A 20,093-nucleotide genomic window follows, 5' to 3' on the forward strand; every position below is an offset into this window, starting at 1 on the left:
GTAGTCACATTGTAGTGGTCACCTAACAGATCTAAGCATGTATTTGTAGGAATTTGAAACCTTAATATACATTATAAATGGTAGTATACAATATTATGCATTTTTAAGAAAATGTCACCAGATAGAGTTGAAGTTGGTCCCGTGTGGCTCAGTTGGTAGAGCATGGTGTTTGCAACGCCAGGGTTGTGGGTTCAATTCCCATGGGGGACCAGTACGGGAAGAAAAAAGAAATGTATGTATTCAGTACTGTAAGTTGCTCTGGATAAGAGCGTCTGCTAAATGACTAAAATGTAAGTTTAAATGATAATGGACCTGCATCCATACAGTTAATTGACTGTGTCCAGTTCACACAAAAAAAAATCACTGAAATGAAAGCTAGAAAAAAAAACGATAGAACTATTTACGGCGAGGAACTATAACACATTTTCAGTGCAGACCCTTTCTTCAATGCATTTACATTTGTTGGTAGTGCACATTTCAGGTGGAAGGAGAGATTATTGTGAGGTATATTTACGCAATAAGTCCCGAGGGGGTGTGGTATATGGCCAATATACCACGGCTAAGGGTTGTTCTTAGATACAACGCAACACCAAGTGCCTGGATACAGCCTTTAGCCGTGGTATATTGGACATATACCACTAATCCCCGAGGTGTCCTATTGCTTTTCTAAACCGGTTGCCAATACAGTAAGGCAAGGAACTACACATTACATTGAAACATTTGGCTTTAATAAATAAATACATTCCGCCATGAAAAATATAGTCTGGACAAAAGTCACGTTGATAGACTGGTTGCTATACAACAACCACAGGCTAGCTAGCAAGCTTACATTAAATGTATGGGGGGAAAAACGAGCATTAGCACTACGTCTAGAGTGACTAACACATGCCAATTATTTATTCATGTGGATCTGAATATTGCCATTTATTGTGCACAAAAGTGAGAGAAAAGAATTGTCCCGTGTTATCGTTTGTTGTTGACTCCACGCTGCTGGGGAGCTGCTGCTGTGTTGTCAGAGAGAATAGTGCTGCCATCGGCTCTGTGTACCTGAAAACACAAGACAACAACGTTAGCTAATAGTTCGGTCTAACGTTACATAGCTACCGGTTATATTGTCAGGGTACATTAGAATGATTTAGCTAGCTAACAGTTACATACCATATGTAGCCGTTCAGCTTTATCAAGCCCGTCTTTCCCTCGACGTTTTAATTACACCGACAGACACATTGTGAATTCGGTGTCCTGTATATTCCAATGCTAAACTGAGATATAGTCGGTTCAAACCAGCTCCGACTCCAGCATAACGTTAGCTGCTAATCCCACATCCTTCAGCATTTATGTTTCTCACTGAATAAATACAAATCCCGTAGAATAACGTTCAGCTCCATTTTTTTGGTTTAAATATTCCCAAACTCACAATATATCCATTTTTTTCTACACACCAGTCAGTGAATCAGCTAAGTGGCCACTTTGTTTGTTTCAACGATGTTCTTTTCGATTCGGTTTCTCTCAAATGAATCTAAATGCTTATTTGGTACAAATTATTATTTTGGTACAAATTATTATTATTATTTTGGTACAAATGTTTATTTGGTAAATGCTTATTTGAACTATTGTTGATGTAGCCAGGTGAAAAGGCTAATGGTATACGGTCTTACGTACGCACGGCTAAAATACTGTTTTAGCCAATCAGTATCCAGTATCCAAACTACCGGATTTTATTAAACATTCTCAGGGCGTGAATAGTTCTGTCACCAGCCAATCAGTATCCAGTATCCAAACTACCTGGGTTTATTAAACATTTTAAGGGCGGGAATAGTTCTGTCACCAGCCAATCAGTATCCAGTATCCAAACTACCGAGTTTTATTAAACATTCTCAGGGCGGGAATAGTTCTGTCACCAGCCAATCGTTTCACAGATACGATTGACTCCCACCCCCGTTTGTGATTGGTCAAGGATTTACACAATTTCCTCCGATGATTGGACCAAAAAATAATAAAAAAAATTAGGAGCTTCCTTCTTCCGGTTTGTATGTTGTTGAAAAGAAAAGACGAATGCCTGGAAGAAAAGAAAAATACTCTACGAATACGGTATTTTTGTGCGAATGTATCGTCAAAGCTTTATCGGTATAGCTTTCCCAACTTATTTGGGGATTTTATAAATATTGTAAGAATCTTAAGTTGTTAACCCAATGTTTGTTTAGCGATAACTGCAGTTAACAAGCCATCCTTAGCTAGCTATTTTGCAAGGTTAACCATATGGATATGCGATCAAAATGAAACGTTAACGTTTAATTTGAGAGCTCGACTGTGGTCGCTGCCATCGGCTTGTGATACGGTCAAAGCAGAAAGGCACATTCTTCAATGCAGTGCCTATTCGGTGATTATCTAGTTACTCCTAACAGCTGTATAGTTAGTTAGGGTTTCATAGTAACTAGCTTACCAAAACCTTATCCGCCAACACATGTGCCTAGTTAAATAATAAAAACTAACTAAAGATACCAACCCTAGCGTTACGCTTGTTTACACTGAACTGCACGGGGGTTGGAACGCATGGTTACATTAAGACACCTTGGAGCTGGCGGGAGATATGGGTCGGGTAACCTGCAGGGTTGGGATATGTCAATATGCCACTGTACTCCAAATTTGACCTTTATCCACACTGCTAGTAGTGTTTCAATCTTCTCGATGGGGCATTGTGGATAAAAGTACAATTTGAAGTACAGTGGCATATCACATCCAAGCCCAAGATGTACTCTTAAGGATCCTAACGTTACCGATGCTCCTTAAAGTCCAATGACTTATTTACAGAGGTAGGATGACTGGCAGCCAAATACAAAATCTAAACGTGAATCGATTCTCAATTGCGATATAGTTTTAGAAATGTAAAGCTCTTTACTTTCATATCACATCAACATTATTTCACAAATGCAAAATATACACTTACTGTACACAGTTTTACCCGACAGTATTTTTCAGTAACAACACGTTTCTGGTGGCCTACTGCCTTTACACAGGTGTTCAGAGCACGCTAGATAGCTAATTACCACAGGTGTTCAGAGCACGCTAGATGGCTAATTACCACAGGTGTTCAGATCAGCATAGATAGCTAATTACCACAGGTGTTCAGAGCACGCTAGATAGCTAATTACCACAGGTGTTCAGATCAGCATAGATAGCTAATTACCACAGGTGTTCAGAGCACGCTAGATGGCTAATTACCACAGGTGTTCAGAGCACGCTAGATAGCTAATTACCACAGGTGTTCAGAGCACGCTAGATGGCTAATTACCACAGGTGTTCAGAGCACGCTAGATAGCTAATTACCACAGGTGTTCAGGGCAGGCTAGATGGCTAATTACCACAGGTGTTCAGAGCAGGCTAGATAGCTAATTACCACAGGTGTTCAGAGCATGCTAGATAGCTAATTACCACAGGTGTTCAGGGCAGGCTAGATGGCTAATTACCACAGGTGTTCAGGGCACGCTAGATAGCTAATTACCACAGGTGTTCAGAGCACGCTAGATAGCTAATTACCACAGGTGTTCAGAGCACGCTAGATAGCTAATTACCACAGGTGTTCAGAGCACGCTAGATAGCTAATTACCACAGGTGTTCAGAGCACGCTAGATAGCTAATTACCACAGGTGTTCAGAGCACGCTAGATAGCTAATTACCACAGGTGTTCAGAGCACGCTAGATAGCTAATTACCACAGGTGTTCAGAGCACGCTAGATAGCTAATTACCACAGGTGTTCAGAGCATGCTAGATAGCTAATTACCACAGGTGTTCAGAGCACGCAGATAGCTAATTACCACAGGTGTTCAGAGCACGCTAGATAGCTAATTACCACAGGTGTTCAGAGCACGCTAGATAGCTAATTACCACAGGTGTTCAGAGCACGCTAGATAGCTAATTACCACAGGTGTTCAGAGCACGCTAGATAGCTAATTACCACAGGTGTTCAGAGCACGCTAGATAGCTAATTACCACAGGTGTTCAGAGCACGCTAGATAGCTAATTACCACAGGTGTTCAGAGCACGCTAGATAGCTAATTACCACAGGTGTTCAGGGCAGGCTAGATGGCTAATTACCACAGGTGTTCAGAGCACGCTAGATAGCTAATTACCACAGGTGTTCAGATCAGCATAGATAGCTAATTACCACAGGTGTTCAGATCAGCATAGATAGCTAATTACCACAGGTGTTCAGAGCACGCTAGATAGCTAATTACCACAGGTGTTCAGAGCACGCTAGATAGCTAATTACCACAGGTGTTCAGAGCACGCTAGATAGCTAATTACCACAGGTGTTCAGAGCACGCTAGATAGCTAATTACCACAGGTGTTCAGAGCACGCTAGATAGCTAATTACCACAGGTGTTCAGAGCATGCTAGATAGCTAATTACCACAGGTGTTCAGGGCATGCTAGATAGCTAATTACCACAGGTGTTCAGGGCACGCTAGATAGCTAATTACCACAGGTGGTTCTTCTGTCTTCCGTCAGTCTAACTAGCGAATAGCATAAGCTGGTAACACAACTTGCTAAGAAAAGACAAACTAGCTTTTTGCAAATATAATAAACACAAACTAATACTGTAATTATAGAACACTTGTGGATTTATATTAAGAAGCAAAGTGGAAACTGCATCGTAGTCACCAACATTGTTGCATTGACCATGCAGACTGAACACAAGCCTCTCCATGTACTGCATTGACCATGTAGACTGAATGCAAGCCTCTCCATGTACTGCATTGACCATGTAGACTGAACGCAAGCGTCTCCATGTGCTGCATTGACCATGCAGACTGAACACAAGCGTCTCCATGTGCTGCATTGACCATGTAGACTGAACGCAAGCGTCTCCATGTGCTGCATTGACCATGTAGACTGAACACAAGCGTCTCCATGTGCTGCATTGACCATGTAGACTGAACACAAGCGTCTCCATGTGCTGCATTGACCATGCAGACTGAACACAAGCGTCTCCATGTGCTGCATTGACCATGTAGACTGAACACAAGCGTCTCCATGTGCTGCATTGACCATGCAGACTGAACGCAAGCGTCTCCATGTGCTGCATTGACCATGTAGACTGAACACAAGCGTCTCCATGTGCTGCATTGACCATGTAGACTGAACGCAAGCCTCTCCATGTGCTGCATTGACCATGTAGACTGAACGCAAGCCTCCATGTACTGCATTGACCATGTAGACTGAACGCAAGCCTCTCCATGTACTGCATTGACCATGTAGACTGAACGCAAGCCTCTCCATGTGCTGCATTGACCATGCAGACTGAACACAAGCGTCTCCATGTGCTGCATTGACCATGTAGACTGAACGCAAGCGTCTCCATGTGCTGCATTGACCATGTAGACTGAACGCAAGCGTCTCCATGTGCTGCATTGACCATGCAGACTGAACACAAGCGTCTCCATGTGCTGCATTGACCATGCAGACTGAACACAAGCGTCTCCATGTGCTGCATTGACCATGTAGACTGAACACAAGCGTCTCCATGTGCTGCATTGACCATGCAGACTGAACGCAAGCGTCTCCATGTGCTGCATTGACCATGTAGACTGAACACAAGCGTCTCCATGTGCTGCATTGACCATGTAGACTGAACGCAAGCCTCTCCATGTGCTGCATTGACCATGTAGACTGAACGCAAGCCTCTCCATGTACTGCATTGACCATGTAGACTGAACGCAAGCCTCTCCATGTACTGCATTGACCATGTAGACTGAACGCAAGCCTCTCCATGTGCTGCATTGACCATGCAGACTGAACACAAGTGTCTCATAGTCAAGCGACAAAAAATGCACTCCTTGAGTGATGAGGGTGGGCTAGGTCTGTGTGGAAAGCAGGGGGTGGGTCTAGGTTTGTGTGGAAAGCGCATGGAGAGCGAGAGAGATATGGAAAAATAAACAATTAAAATTGACATTACACACAGTGTATCACATTTAACAAACCAAACATTAAAATACTGTTATAGAAGGTAAAGTAAAAACCCAATCCGGTCCGAGATAAGGGAAGAAATGAATTGAGAAAGAGGCGTGTGATCTATTTATATTTTTTTAAACTTTATATAATGGTTGTTCTATCCTCCTCCCTTCTAGGATAGTGAAAGATGAGTTCTCAGCCATTTTTTTAACTTTATATAATGGTTGTTCTATCCTCCTCCCTTCTAGGATAGTGAAAGATGAGTTCTCAGACATTTTCTACAGCTGGAATGCCTGCTCAGAGTAATCCTGGTGGAAAGCCGATCTCTATCAATCAGTCATCCAACCAGCCAGGTTAACATTTATATTGAATAACGCGTGTTCCTAATGGCACCCTTTTCCCTTTTATCAGGGGTTCTCAAACTTTTTGGGGCCACGGTCTCCTTTTGTGATACTAAATTCATCAGGGACCCCCTCATAATCAGAACACAACTCAAGTAATGTAAAAAAAAAAAAAAAAAAAAAATAGCCTACAAGGAGTTTTACTACCGCAGTGCATGGCCGGACGAACCAAGTCTTGGGCCGTGGGAAGAAACATTTTAAAATCCCACCTCTTGGTATCGGAGATAAAATGTTGCAGTTTTCAAGCAAATTTCTTGCAATTCTACACATTTTTCCATGCGGCAGAGACAACTTTTGAGATTTTAAAGCTTAAATTACAGTACTGTGGATACCAATATCCCTGTGAGCCTCCCAGGCCTATGTTGGCCAGGGTTAAGGACATAAATTGTAAATAAGAAGGGGAAAAAAGGCACTCCTCTTTTCCCGTTAGCACTGACTTTGCTGTTAAATACTTTAAGAAAAAATGTACTTGATATGATTGTGATTATGTGGTTGTCTCAACTAGCTATCTGAAGATGAATTCACTTACATTTACATTTACGTCATTTAGCAGACGCTTTTATCCAGAGCGACTTACAAATTGGTGCATTCACCTTAACTAACTGTAAGTCGCTCTGGATACGAGTGTCTGATAAATGGTTAAAATGTAATGTCAATGAATAATGTACATGGATAATGTTACATTGTATGGTATTACACCCTCTGAACTTATTCTACAGATCCCTTGGCCAGAATTAATTTAATCTGTTAATAATATTCATTAAAAAATGATATATATATTTATAAACACACACACACAGTACCAGTCAAAAGTTTGGACACGCCTACTCATTCAAGGGTTTTTCTTTATTTTGACTATTTTCTACATTGTAGAATAATAGTGAAGACAACAAAACTATGAATTAACACTTATGGAATCATGTAGTATAGTAAAGTATTAAACAAATCATATATTGTTTTCCCTATTTTTATTTTTACACCCCTTTTTTCTCCCCAATTTCATGGTGTCCAATTGGTAGTTACAGTCTTGTCTCATCGCTGCAACTCCTGTACAGACTCAGGAGAGGCGAAGGTCGAGAGCCATGCGTCCTCCGAAACACAACCCAACCAAGCCGCACTGCTTCTTGACACAATGCACATCCAACCCGGAAGCCAACCGCACCAATGTGTCGGAGGAAACACCGTACACCTGGTGACCGTGTCAGCGTGCACTGCGCCCGGCCCGCCACAGGAGTCATCAGTGCACAATGAGACAAGAATATCCCTGCCGGCCAAACCCTCCCTAACCCGGACGACGCTGGGCCAATTGTGCACCGCCTCATGGGTCTCCCGGTTGCGGCCAGCTGCGACAGAGCCTGGACTCGAACCCAGAATCTATGGTGGCACAGCTAGCACAAATCATATATTTTAGATTCTTCAAAAGTAGCCACCCTTTGCCTTGACCTGGAATGCTTTTCCAACAGTCTTGAAGAGTTCCCACAAATGCTGAGCACTTTTGGCTGCATTTCCTTCACTCTGCGGTCCAACTCATCCCAAACCATCTTAATTGGGTTGAGGTCGGGTGATTTGGAGGCCAGGTCATCTGTTGCATTACTCCATCACTCTTCTTCTTGGTCAAATAGCCCTTACACAGCCTGGAGGTGTGTTGGGTCATTGTCCTGTTGAAAAACAAATGATAGTCCCACTAAGCTCAAACCAAATGGGATGGTGTATCGCTGCAGAATGCTGTGCTAGCCGTGCTGGTTAAGTGTGGCTTAAATTCTAAATAAATCACAGACAGTGTCACCAGCAAAGCAACTCCACACCATCACACCACCTCCTCCATGCTTCACGGTGGGAACCACACATGCGGAGATCATCCGTTCACCTACTCTGCGTCTCACAAAGACACGACGGTTGGAACCAAAAATCTCAAATTTGGACTCATCAGACCGAAGGACAGATGTCCATTGCTCGTGTTTCTTGGCCCAAGTAAGTCATGTATTCTTATTGGTGTCCTTTAGAGTGGTTTCTTTGCAGCAATTGGACCATGAAGGCCTGATTCACACAGTCTCCTCTGAACAGTTGATGTTGAGATGTGTCTGTTACTTGAACTCATTTATTTGGGCTGCAATCTGAGGTGCAGTTATCCTCTGCAGCAGAGGTAACTCTGGGTCTTCCTTTCCTGTGTCGGTCCTCATGAGACAGTTTCATCATAGCGTTTGATGGTTTTTGCAACTGCACTTGAAGAAACTTTAAAAGTTCTTGAAATGTTCCTTATTGACTGACCTTCATGTTTTAAAGTAATGATGGACTGTCATTTCTCTTTCCCTTGTTTGAGCTGTTCTTGCCATAATATGGACTTGGTCTTTTACCAAATAGGGATATCTTCTGTATACCACCTCTACCTTGTCACAACACAACTGATCGGCTCAAACGCATAAAGAAGGAAAGAAATTCCACAAATGAACTTTTAAGAAAGCACACCTGTTAATTGAAATGCATTCCAGCTAACTACCTAATGAAGCAGGTTGAGAGAATGCCAAGAGAGTGCAAAGCTGTCATCAAGGCAAAGGGTGGCTACTTTGAAGAATCTGAAATATAAAATATATTTTGATTTGTTGAACACTTTTTTGGGGTTACTACATGAGTCAATATCTGTTATTTCATAGTTTTGTTGTCTTCATTATTATTCTACAATGTGTGTAGCACGGTGTGAGGGGAAAAAAACGTATGTTTAATCCAGTTTGAATTCGGGCTGTAACACAACTTAAATGCGTTAAGTCAAGGGGTATGAATACTTTCTGAAGGCACTGTACTTTCATAGCAGGAATCAACACAATGTATAGGCTATTACTGTCAACCAAATAATGATTCTAGAATAATCTACAGGAACGTTGTGTAGCAAAATACTATACTTTTGTAAGAGGAGAAGGCAATGTCGGTGTCGGTAATTTTCGGTTTATCGTCCCAACTCTAAAAAGGAGTGTACTACATAGTGAATAAGGTGCCATTTGGAACTGAATATATTTCTACAGTCCTCCAGAGTTTCTGGTAAATTCTCTCTAATTGTATGTTTATGATCTGTGATGTTTTATTAAAACTCACACCGCTTGTGATAAATGGTTCCCTAGCAGGACCAGGTGAGAACAGTAGTGTTGATGTGGACCACCATGGTTCCCAGGACCACCCAGCCAGCAGCAGGGGAGGAGAAGAAGCCTTGTCGTTCAGAGAAGACAAGCAGGATACTGGAGTGGTCAGACCCTACCCCCAGGTTAGTAGATACTCTAGTCCCCTCGAACTCAACTCTGGACCTTGAAGCCAGTTCCACTGTGTTTTTTTCATAGTTTCCCTCTAATCAAGAACTGATTTTTAGACCTGGGACACCAGGTGGGTACAATTAATTCTCAGGTAGAACAGAAAAGCAGCAGGCTCTGGACCTCGTAGTGTAAGAGGTGAATACCCTTGCTGTAGGGGATAGGATGGCTCCGGACCTCGTAGGGTAAGAGGTGAATACCCTTGCTGTAGGGGATAGGATGGCTCCGGACCTCGTAGGGTAAGAGGTGAATACCCTTGCTGTAGGGGATAGGATGGCTCCGGACCTCGTAGGGTAAGAGTTGAATACCCTTGCTGTAGGGGATAGGATGGCTCTGGACCTCGTAGGGTAAGAGTTGAATACCCTTGCTGTAGGGGATAGGATGGCTCTGGACCTCGTAGGGTAAGAGGTGAATACCCTTGCTGTAGGGGATAGGATGGCTCTGGACCTCGTAGGGTAAGAGTTGAATACCCTTGCTGTAGGGGATAGGATGGCTCCGGACCTCGTAGGGTAAGAGGTGAATACCCTTGCTGTAGGGGATAGGATGGCTCCGGACCTCGTAGGGTAAGAGTTGAATACCCTTGCTGTAGGGGATAGGATGGCTCCGGACCTCGTAGGGTAAGAGGTGAATACCCTTGCTGCAGGGGATAGGATGGCTCTGGACCTCGTAGGGTAAGAGTTGAATACCCTTGCTGTAGGGGATAGGATGGCTCTGGACCTCGTAGGGTAAGAGTTGAATACCCTTGCTGTAGGGGATAGGATGGCTCTGGACCTCGTAGGGTAAGAGGGGAATACCCTTGCTGTAGGGGATAGGATGGCTCCGGACCTCGTAGGGTAAGAGTTGAATACCCTTGCTGTAGGGGATAGGATGGCTCTGGACCTCGTAGGGTAAGAGTTGAATACCCTTGCTGTAGGGGATAGGATGGCTCTGGACCTCGTAGGGTAAGAGGTGAATACCCTTGCTGTAGGGGATAGGATGGCTCTGGACCTCGTAGGGTAAGAGGTGAATACCCCTGGTCTAGTTGATAGTGTACATGTATTTGTTCGCTCCAAATGGGGCCATATTCCCTTTTATAGTACTCTTGTTTTGACCAGTGCCCTTGTTTTGACCAGGGTGCCATTTGGGACGCACACTATAATGTACAGATAACATTAACTGCACTTTCTCTATTTTCTCATTGATTGCAGGCTTTTTATTGTCTAATTTTCTATGTCCTGAATCTCCATCAAACTCTTTAGTCCAAGACAAGGCTTTAATCTGTCCCAGAATCATTTACATTTCAGTCATTTAGCAGACGCTCTTATCCAGAGCGACTTACAGTAGTGAATGCATACATTTCAATTCATTTTATAAAAAAAATGTTTCTTCCTACTTGGCCCCCCGTGGGAATCGAACCCACAACCCTGGCGTTGCAAACACCATGCTCTACCAACTGAGCCACAGAGAGGCCACAGAGCAATCCACCCCGATATGTCTTACAAAGTCAATATCTTATCTCATTATCCTTCCTCAGGTCACGGTTCAGACCCACAGCCTGCAGTCCCAGGTCCCTGCTCTGTTCCAGCAGGTGTCCAACAAGGCAAGTACACCTGGTCAACCTGTCACTGTGTCCAACCCTCCTGTCCACCTACTGCAGGCCCAACCTGCTGCCCTCGTCGACGGGCAGATGAAGGTAAGACCTCTCCATGGCTGTTTCCCAAATTGCATATTTTTTGCTATTTAGTGCACTACTTTTGACCAGGGCTCTAGTTGAAAGAAAAACACTAAACACCCCATTTCCCTCCCTCCCCTAGCCTGGTCCCAGATCTGTTTTATCTATAAAGGTAATAGGGTGGTAATTAAAACACCCCATTTCCCTCTCTCCCCTAGCCTGGTCCCAGATCTGTTTTATCTATAAAGGTAATAGGGTGGCAATTAAAACACCCCATTTCCCTCTCTCCCCTAGCCTGGTCCCAGATCTGTTTTATCTATAAAGGTAATAGGGTGGTAATTAAAACACCCCATTTCCCTCTCTCCCCTAGCCTGGTCCCAGATCTGTTTTATCTATAAAGGTAATGACAGGGTGGTAATTAAAACACCCCATTTCCCTCTCTCCCCTAGCCTGGTCCCAGATCTGTTTTATCTATAAAGGTAATGACAGGGTGGTAATTAAAACACCCCATTTCCCTCTCTCCCCTAGCCTGGTCCCAGATCTGTTTTATCTATAAAGGTAATGACAGGGTGGTAATTAAAACACCCCATTTCCCTCTCTCCCCTAGCCTGGTCCCAGATCTGTTTTATCTATAAATGTAATGACAGGGTGGTAATTAAAACACCCCATTTCCCTCCCTCCCCTAGCCTGACCCCAGATCTGTTTTATCTATAAAGGTAATGACAGGGTGGTAATTAAAACACCCCATTTCCCTCTCTCCCCTAGCCTGGTCCCAGATCTGTTTTATCTATAAAGGTAATAGGGTGGTAATTAAAACACCCCATTTCCCTCTCTCCCCTAGCCTGACCCCAGATCTGTTTTATCTATAAAGGTAATGACAGGGTGGTAATTAAAACACCCCATTTCCCTCTCTCCCCTAGCCTGGTCCCAGATCTGTTTGTGGTGTATAGCCAACTATACACGACGGCATGAACACATTCCGTTTTCCCCTGCCTGCTATCATCTGATTGAGATCTCACCCAGTCAGGGAGGAAAAGTTGATACCCCCAAAAAGTGTCTTAAAATATGGAATCAAAATGACTGATGGTCTATGTTATCACTATCTTAAATCAAATCCATGTGTCAGGACAGCAAATATCATAGAAACTAATCTATGTTTTCAAAGGGTTAATAAGATGTTGATGTGTTTTTTATTTGTTCTTCAGGCTGCCCTGAAATCGCTGGTGCCCAGTCGTCTCATTGCCCCAGCTCCAGCCTCCAGCCAAGGCCAGGGGGGCCACATCCCTCTCCCTCTGCCTCCCAAGGTGCAGCCTGCCCTGCTTGGCCACATCACTGTCACCCTGGAGAGCCACATCGCTCCCACCTCTTCCATCCCTGTGGCAACCATCAGTGGACAACAGGTGACTACATTAGCCTGCTGCATTCTTATTGGCTCTTGCTTGTGATCATTGCTTTATAATAACTTTCATGAATAAACCATTATGGGTCAGTTTCCTGGACATAGATTAAGCCCTAGTCCGGGGTAAAAACGACATCAATAGATTATCTCTGTTGAAAATGTTTTTTTTTTTTTAAATCCAGGATTAGATTTAATGACTGATGTTTTTTTGACATTTTCTTATTTCAGGGCCACTCCAGTAATCGGCATCACCTCATGCCAGCTAATATCCAGATAATTAGGGCTCCTTCTATTCCTCAACACACATTTACCTCTCACCTACCCAGAGGTACGTACTGCATCTCCCTCTGACCCATCTCCCTCTGACCCATCTCCCTCCCTCTAACCCGTCTCCCTCTGACCCATCTCCCTCTGACCCATCTCCCTCCCTCTGACCCATCTCCCTCCCTCTAACCCGTCTCCCTCCCTCTAACCCGTCTCCCTCCCTCTAACCCGTCTCCCTCTAACCCGTCTCCCTCTAACCCGTCTCCCTCTAACTAACCCGTCTCCCTCTAACTAACCCATCTCCCTCTAACTAACCCATCTCCCTCTAACTGACCCATCTCCCTCTGACCCATCTCCCTCCCTCTGACCCGTCTCCCTCTAACCCGTCTCCCTCTAACCCATCTCCCTCTGACCCATCTCCCTCTGACCCATCTCCCTCTGACCCATCTCCCTCTGACCCATCTCCCTCTGACCCATCTCCCTCTAACCCATCTCCCTCTGACCCGTCTCCCTCTGACCCGTCTCCCTCTAACCCGTCTCCCTCTAACTAACCCGTCTCCCTCTAACTAACCCGTCTCCCTCTAACTAACCCGTCTCCCTCTAACTAACCCGTCTCCCTCTAACTAACCCGTCTCCCTCTAACTAACCCGTCTCCCTCTAACTAACCCGTCTCCCTCTAACTAACCCGTCTCCCTCTAACTAACCCGTCTCCCTCTAACCCGTCTCCCTCTAACCCATCTCCCTCCCTCTAACCCATCTCCCTCCCTCTAACCCATCTCCCTCCCTCTAACCCATCTCCCCTCTAACCCATCTCCCTCCCTCTAACCCATCTCCCTCCCTCTAACCCATCTCCCTCCCTCTAACCCATCTCCCTCCCTCTAACCCATCTCCCTCCCTCTAACCCATCTCCCTCCCTCTAACCCATCTCCCTCCCTCTAACCCATCTCCCTCCCTCTAACCCATCTCTCTCCCTCTAACCCATCTCTCTCCCTCTAACCCATCTCCCTCCCTCTAACCCATCTCCCCTCTAACCCATCTCCCTCTAACCCATCTCCCTCTAACCCATCTCCCCTCTAACCCATCTCCCCTCTAACCCATCTCCCCTCTAACCCATCTCCCCTCTAACCCATCTCCCCTCTAACCCATCTCCCCTCTAACCCATCTCCCCTCTAACCCATCTCCCCTCTAACCCATCTCCCCTCTAACCCATCTCCCCTCTAACCCATCTCCCTCCCTATAACCCATCTCCCTCCCTCTAACCCATCTCCCTCCCTATAACCCATCTCCCCTCTAACCCATCTCCCTCCCTCTAACCCATCTCCCCTCTAACCCATCTCCCTCCCTCTAACCCATCTCCCTCCCTATAACCCATCTCCCCTCTAACCCATCTCCCTCCCTCTAACCCGTCTCAACCCGTCTCCCTCTAACCCGTCTCAACCCGTCTCCCTCTAACCCGTCTCCCTCTAACCCGTCTCCCTCTAACCCGTCTCCCTCTAACTAACCCGTCTCCCTCTAACTAACCCATCTCCCTCTAACTAACCCATCTCCCTCTAACTAACCCATCTCCCTCTAACTAACCCATCTCCCTCTAACTAACCCATCTCCCTCCCTCTAACCCGTCTCCCTCCATATAACCCGTCTCCCTCCCTCTAACCCGTCTCCCTCCCTCTAACCCGTCTCCCTCCCTCTAACCCGTCTCCCTCCCTCTAACCCGTCTCCCTCCCTCTAACCCATCTCCCTCCCTCTAACCCATCTCCCTCCCTCTAACCCATCTCCCTCCCTCTAACCCATCTCCCTCTAACCCATCTCCCCTCTAACCCATCTCCCTCCCTCTAACCCATCTCCCTCCCTCTAACCCATCTCCCTCCCTCTAACCCATCTCCCTCCCTCTAACCCATCTCCCCTCTAACCCATCTCCCCTCTAACCCATCTCCCCTCTAACCCATCTCCCTCCCTATAACCCATCTCCCTCCCTCTAACCCGTCTCCCTCTAACCCGTCTCCCTCTAACCCATCTCCCTCCCTCTAACCCGTCTCCCTCTAACCCGTCTCCCTCTAACCCGTCTCCCTCTAACTAACCCGTCTCCCTCTAACTAACCCGTCTCCCTCTAACTAACCCATCTCCCTCTAACTAACCCATCTCCCTCTAACTAACCCATCTCCCTCCCTCTAACCCATCTCCCTCCCTCTAACCCATCTCCCTCCCTCTAACCCATCTCCCCTCTAACCCATCTCCCCTCTAACCCATCTCCCCTCTAACCCATCTCCCTCCCTATAACCCATCTCCCTCCCTCTAACCCGTCTCCCTCTAACCCGTCTCCCTCTAACCCATCTCCCTCCCTCTAACCCGTCTCCCTCTAACCCGTCTCCCTCTAACCCGTCTCCCTCTAACCCGTCTCCCTCTAACTAACCCGTCTCCCTCTAACTAACCCGTCTCCCTCTAACTAACCCATCTCCCTCTAACTAACCCATCTCCCTCTAACTAACCCATCTCCCTCCCTCTAACCCATCTCCCTCCCTATAACCCGTCTCCCTCCCTCTAACCCGTCTCCCTCCCTCTAACCCGTCTCCCTCCCTCTAACCCGTCTCCCTCCCTCTAACCCATCTCCCCTCTAACCCATCTCCCTCTAACCCATCTCCCTCCCTCTAACCCGTCTCCCTCCCTCTAACCCGTCTCCCTCCCTCTAACCCGTCTCCCTCCCTATAACCCGTCTCCCTCCCTATAACCCGTCTCCCTCCCTATAACCCGTCTCCCTCCCTATAACCCGTCTCCCTCCCTATAACCCGTCTCCCTCCCTATAACCCGTCTCCCTCCCTCTAACCCGTCTCCCTCCCTCTAACCCGTCTCTCTCCCTCTAACCCGTCTCTCTCCCTCTAACCCGTCTCCCTCCCTCTAACCCGTCTCCCTCCCTCTAACCCGTCTCCCTCCCTCTAACCCATCTCCCTCCCTCTAACCCATCTCTCTCCCTCTAACCCATCTCCCTCCCTCTAACCCATCTCCCTCTAACCCATCTCCCTCCCTCTAACCCATCTCCCTCCAACCCATCTCCCTCCCTCTAACCCATCTCCCTCCCTCTAACCCATCTCCCCCTAACCCATCTCCCTCTTTCTAACCCATCTCCCTCTAACCCATCTCCCTCTAACCCATCTCCCCTCTAACCCATCTCCCCTCTAACCCATCTCCCCTCTAACCCATCTCCCCCTAACCCATCTCCCTCTAACCCATCTCCCTCCCTCTAACCCATCTCCCTCCCTCTAACCCATCTCCCTCCCTCTAACCCATCTCCCCCTAACCCATCTCCCTCCCTCTAACCCATCTCCCTCCCTCTAACCCATCTCCCTCTAACCCATCTCCCTCTAACCCATCTCCCTCTAACCCATCTCCCTCTAACCCATCTCCCTCTAACCCATCTCCCTCCCTCTAACTAACCCATCTCCCTCCCTCTAACTAACCCATGTCCCTCCCTCTAACTAACCCATGTCCCTCCCTCTAACTAACCCATGTCCCTCCCTCTAACTAACCCATGTCCCTCCCTCTAACTAACCCATGTCCCTCCCTCTAACTAACCCATCTCCCTCCCTCTAACCCATCTCCCTCCCTCTAACCCATCTCCCTCCTTCTAACCCATCTCCCCTATAACCCATCTCCCTCCCTCTAACCCATCTCCCTCCCTATAACCCATCTCCCTCCCTATAACCCATCTCCCTCCCTATAACCCATCTCCCTCCCTATAACCCATCTCCCTCCCTCTAACCCATCTCCCTCCCTCTAACCCATCTCCCTCCCTCTAACCTATCTCCCCTCTAACCCATCTCCCCTCTAACCCATCTCCCCTCTAACCCATCTCCCCTCTAACCCATCTCCCCTCTAACCCATCTCCCCTCTAACCCATCTCCCTCCCTCTAACCCATCTCCCTCCCTCTAACCCATCTCCCTCCCTCTAACCCATCTCCCCTCTAACCCATCTCCCCTCTAACCCATCTCCCCTCTAACCCATGTCCCTCCCTCTAACCCATGTCCCTCCCTCTAACTAACCCATGTCCCTCCCTCTAACTAACCCATGTCCCTCCCTCTAACTAACCCATGTCCCTCCCTCTAACTAACCCATCTCCCTCCCTCTAACCCATCTCCCTCCCTCTAACCCATGTCCCTCCCTCTAACTAACCCATGTCCCTCCCTCTAACTAACCCATCTCCCTCCCTCTAACCCATCTCCCTCCTTCTAACCCATCTCCCCTCTAACCCATCTCCCCTATAACCCATCTCCCCTATAACCCATCTCCCTCCCTCTAACCCATCTCCCTCTAACCCATCTCCCTCCCTATAACCCATCTCCCTCCCTATAACCCATCTCCCTCCCTCTAACCCATCTCCCTCCCTCTAACCCATCTCCCTCCCTCTAACCCATCTCCCTCCCTCTAACCCATCTCCCCTCTAACCCATCTCCCCTCTAACCCATCTCCCCTCTAACCCATCTCCCCTCTAACCCATCTCCCCCCCCATCCCCTCTAACCCATCTCCCTCCCTCTAACCCATCTCCCTCCCTCTAACCCATCTCCCTCCCTCTAACCCATCTCCCTCTAACCCATCTCCCTATAACCCATCTCCCTCCCTCTAACCCATCTCCCTCCCTCTAACCCATCTCCCTCCCTATAACCCATCTCCCTCTCTATAACCCATCTCCCTCCCTCTAACTAACCCATCTCCCTCCCTCTAACTAACCCATCTCCCTCCCTCTAACTAACCCATCTCCCTCCCTCTAACTAACCCATCTCCCTCCCTCTAACTAACCCATCTCCCTCCCTCTAACTAACCCATCTCCCTCCCTCTAACTAACCCATCTCCCTCCCTCCCTCTAACCCATCTCCCTCCCTCTAACCCATCTCCCTCCCTCCCTCTAACCCATCTCCCTCCCTCTAACCCATCTCCCTCTAACCCATCTCCCTCCCTCTAACCCATCTCCCTCCCTCTAACCCATCTCCCTCCCTCTAACCCATCTCCCTCCAACTAACCCATCTCCCTCCCTCCAACTAACCCATCTCCCTCCCTCTAACCCATCTCCCTCCCTCTAACCCATCTCCCTCCCTCTAACCCATCTCCCTCCCTCTAACCCATCTCCCTAACCCCTAACCCAGCATTTTGGTTGGAGGTCTAACCCCCACTGTTTCACAACAAACATTCACTTCCCATTTACCCTAAACCTATATTACTGTCCGGAGGGGAAACTTTTCACATTCTATTTTTCTTGCGTGTTGCACTTCTCTGGTTCGACCTCTAGAGGGAGCTCTTACCCTCTGCCTTTCATTCTGTAATATGTTCCCTAATCCATATTGTGCTTTTTGTCTTGCAGGGGCGGTGGCAGCAGCAGTGATGTCCAGCTGTAAAGGGCCTGCTGTTCTCAGACCAGCATCAGGGGCCAGTGCAGGCCCTGTTCAGCACACTGTACATCACATCACCCACCAGTCTATCCAGGTGCTTAGACCCAGTGTTATTACGACTCAATTGCATTATTATGGTGGGAGGCTTGTGGAGAGTTTACAGATCAAATGTTAACTTGCACACCATTGTTGTTCCTCATTTGTAGTGCAGGAAATGACTTCCCCCGGGTGTTGACTTACTTCTTCATTGTAACAAAGATAAACTCCTGCGTTCATGATTTTCCCTCTGTAGTTGTTTGTGTTGACAGTTCAGTCAGTCTTGTAGGGAAACATGGTTGATTCTCTCCCTCTCTTCATCCTCAGTCTCGTTCCCCTGTCACCAGCTCTACAACAGTGGCCCCCATCTCAGCCACCCGGAACCAGTCCCCTGTCATCAACCCAACGTTCACCCAGTCTGCAGAGGTGCTGCATGGGTAAGTGGCCCAGTAGCTAGCCTAGCATTAAAGGGATAGTGTGAGATTTTGTCCCTTTATCTACTTAACCAGAGTCAGATGAACTCATTGTCAGGGCTCTAAATTAAATATGTTCATTGGTAGCACTGGTGTTCCCAACTTTAAAAAGTTTGGAGCACCAGAAAATAAGAGAGCGATAAATGAATCCCAGCTACTTCTAGAGCACATGTTGCGCTCTAGAAACTAATATAGTAACCCTGTAAATACATTTGTTTATTATAAAAAGCTAAACTGTGATGACAACATGCAAGAGATCTGTCATTCATTCGTTGCTGTGATCATTGACTTCCTGAAGAAGACATCACCTTTCTTTCTGTGTCCCCAGATGTTTGGATGTACTGGTAAAGTTACCAGGTTGTTAGCTAGCTAATGAGGTAACATGACTGATGTTTGGATGTACTGGTAAAGTTACCAGGTTGTTAGCTAGCTAGCTAATGAGGTAACATGACTGATGCTTGGATGTACTGGTAAAGTTACCAGGTTGTTAGCTAGCTAGCTAATGAGGTAACATGACTGATGTTTGGATGCACTGGTAAAGTTACCAGGTTGTTAGCTAGCTAGCTAATGAGGTAACATGACTGATGTTTGGATGCACTGGTAAAGTTACCCGGTTGTTAGCTGGCTAGCTAATGAGGTAACATGACTGATGTTTGGATGCACTGGTAAAGCTACCAGGTTGTTAGCTAGCTAGCTAATGAGGTAACATGACTGATGTTTGGATGCACTGGTAAAGTTACCAGGTTGTTAGCTAGCTAGCTAATGAGGTAACATGACTGATGTTTGGATGCACTGGTAAAGTTACCAGGTTGTTAGCTAGCTAATGAGGTAACATGACTGATGTTTGGATGCACTGGTAAAGTTACCAGGTTGTTAGCTAGCTAGCTAATGAGGTAACATGACTGATGTTTGGATGTACTGGTAAAGTTACCAGGTTGTTAGCTAGCTAGCTAATGAGGTAACATGACTGATGTTTGGATGTACTGGTAAAGTTACCAGGTTGTTAGCTAGCTAATGAGGTAACATGACTGATGTTTGGATGCACTGGTAAAGTTACCAGGTTGTTAGCTAGCTAGCTAATGAGGTAACATGACTGATTTTTGGATGTACTGGTAAAGTTACCAGGTTGTTAGCTAGCTAGCTAATGAGGTAACATGACTGATGTTTGGATGCACTGGTAAAGTTACCAGGTTGTTAGCTAGCTAGCTAATGAGGTAACATGACTGATGTTTGGATGCACTGGT

At 46.6% G+C, this 20,093-nt stretch overlaps 1 protein-coding gene, 1 long non-coding RNA gene and 1 other non-coding gene across 7 annotated transcripts in view; 1 reads left to right on the forward strand and 2 right to left on the reverse strand.

The window, feature by feature from the left end:
* Positions 1-706: 706 nt before the first annotated feature.
* On the reverse strand, positions 707-1,637 carry LOC115158893 (uncharacterized). The gene is made up of 2 exons (XR_003868769.1): positions 1,159-1,637; positions 707-1,047 (listed from the first exon to the last, which is right to left on the reverse strand). It is a non-coding gene; the product is annotated as an uncharacterized LOC115158893 (long non-coding RNA).
* A 382-nt stretch (positions 1,638-2,019) lies between these two features.
* LOC115158892 (histone deacetylase complex subunit SAP130) overlaps positions 2,020-20,093 on the forward strand; it is a 71,280-nt gene continuing 53,206 nt past the window's right edge. For 4 of the 5 annotated variants that reach the window (XR_003868768.1, XM_029708310.1, XM_029708312.1 and 1 more), the window contains exons 1-8: positions 2,020-2,091; positions 6,201-6,305; positions 9,467-9,606; positions 11,163-11,321; positions 12,506-12,700; positions 12,928-13,027; positions 18,313-18,434; positions 18,704-18,813. Coding sequence is in view for 4 of the 5 variants with exons in the window: in XM_029708310.1 (XP_029564170.1) it covers positions 6,212-6,305; positions 9,467-9,606; positions 11,163-11,321; positions 12,506-12,700; positions 12,928-13,027; positions 18,313-18,434; positions 18,704-18,813 (920 nt within the window). In the remaining variant the exon portion in view is untranslated. The remainder of the gene's footprint in view (positions 2,092-6,200; positions 6,306-9,466; positions 9,607-11,162; positions 11,322-12,505; positions 12,701-12,927; positions 13,028-18,312; positions 18,435-18,703; positions 18,814-20,093) is intronic. The other variant, XM_029708311.1, reaches the window with a different exon arrangement.
* trnaa-ugc (transfer RNA alanine (anticodon UGC)) lies at positions 11,024-11,098 on the reverse strand. Its single transcript has one exon. It is a non-coding gene; the product is annotated as a tRNA-Ala (tRNA).

Source organism: Salmo trutta, chromosome 22 (assembly GCF_901001165.1).
Source record: "Salmo trutta chromosome 22, fSalTru1.1, whole genome shotgun sequence".
Classification (NCBI taxonomy): Eukaryota; Metazoa; Chordata; class Actinopteri; order Salmoniformes; family Salmonidae; genus Salmo; species Salmo trutta.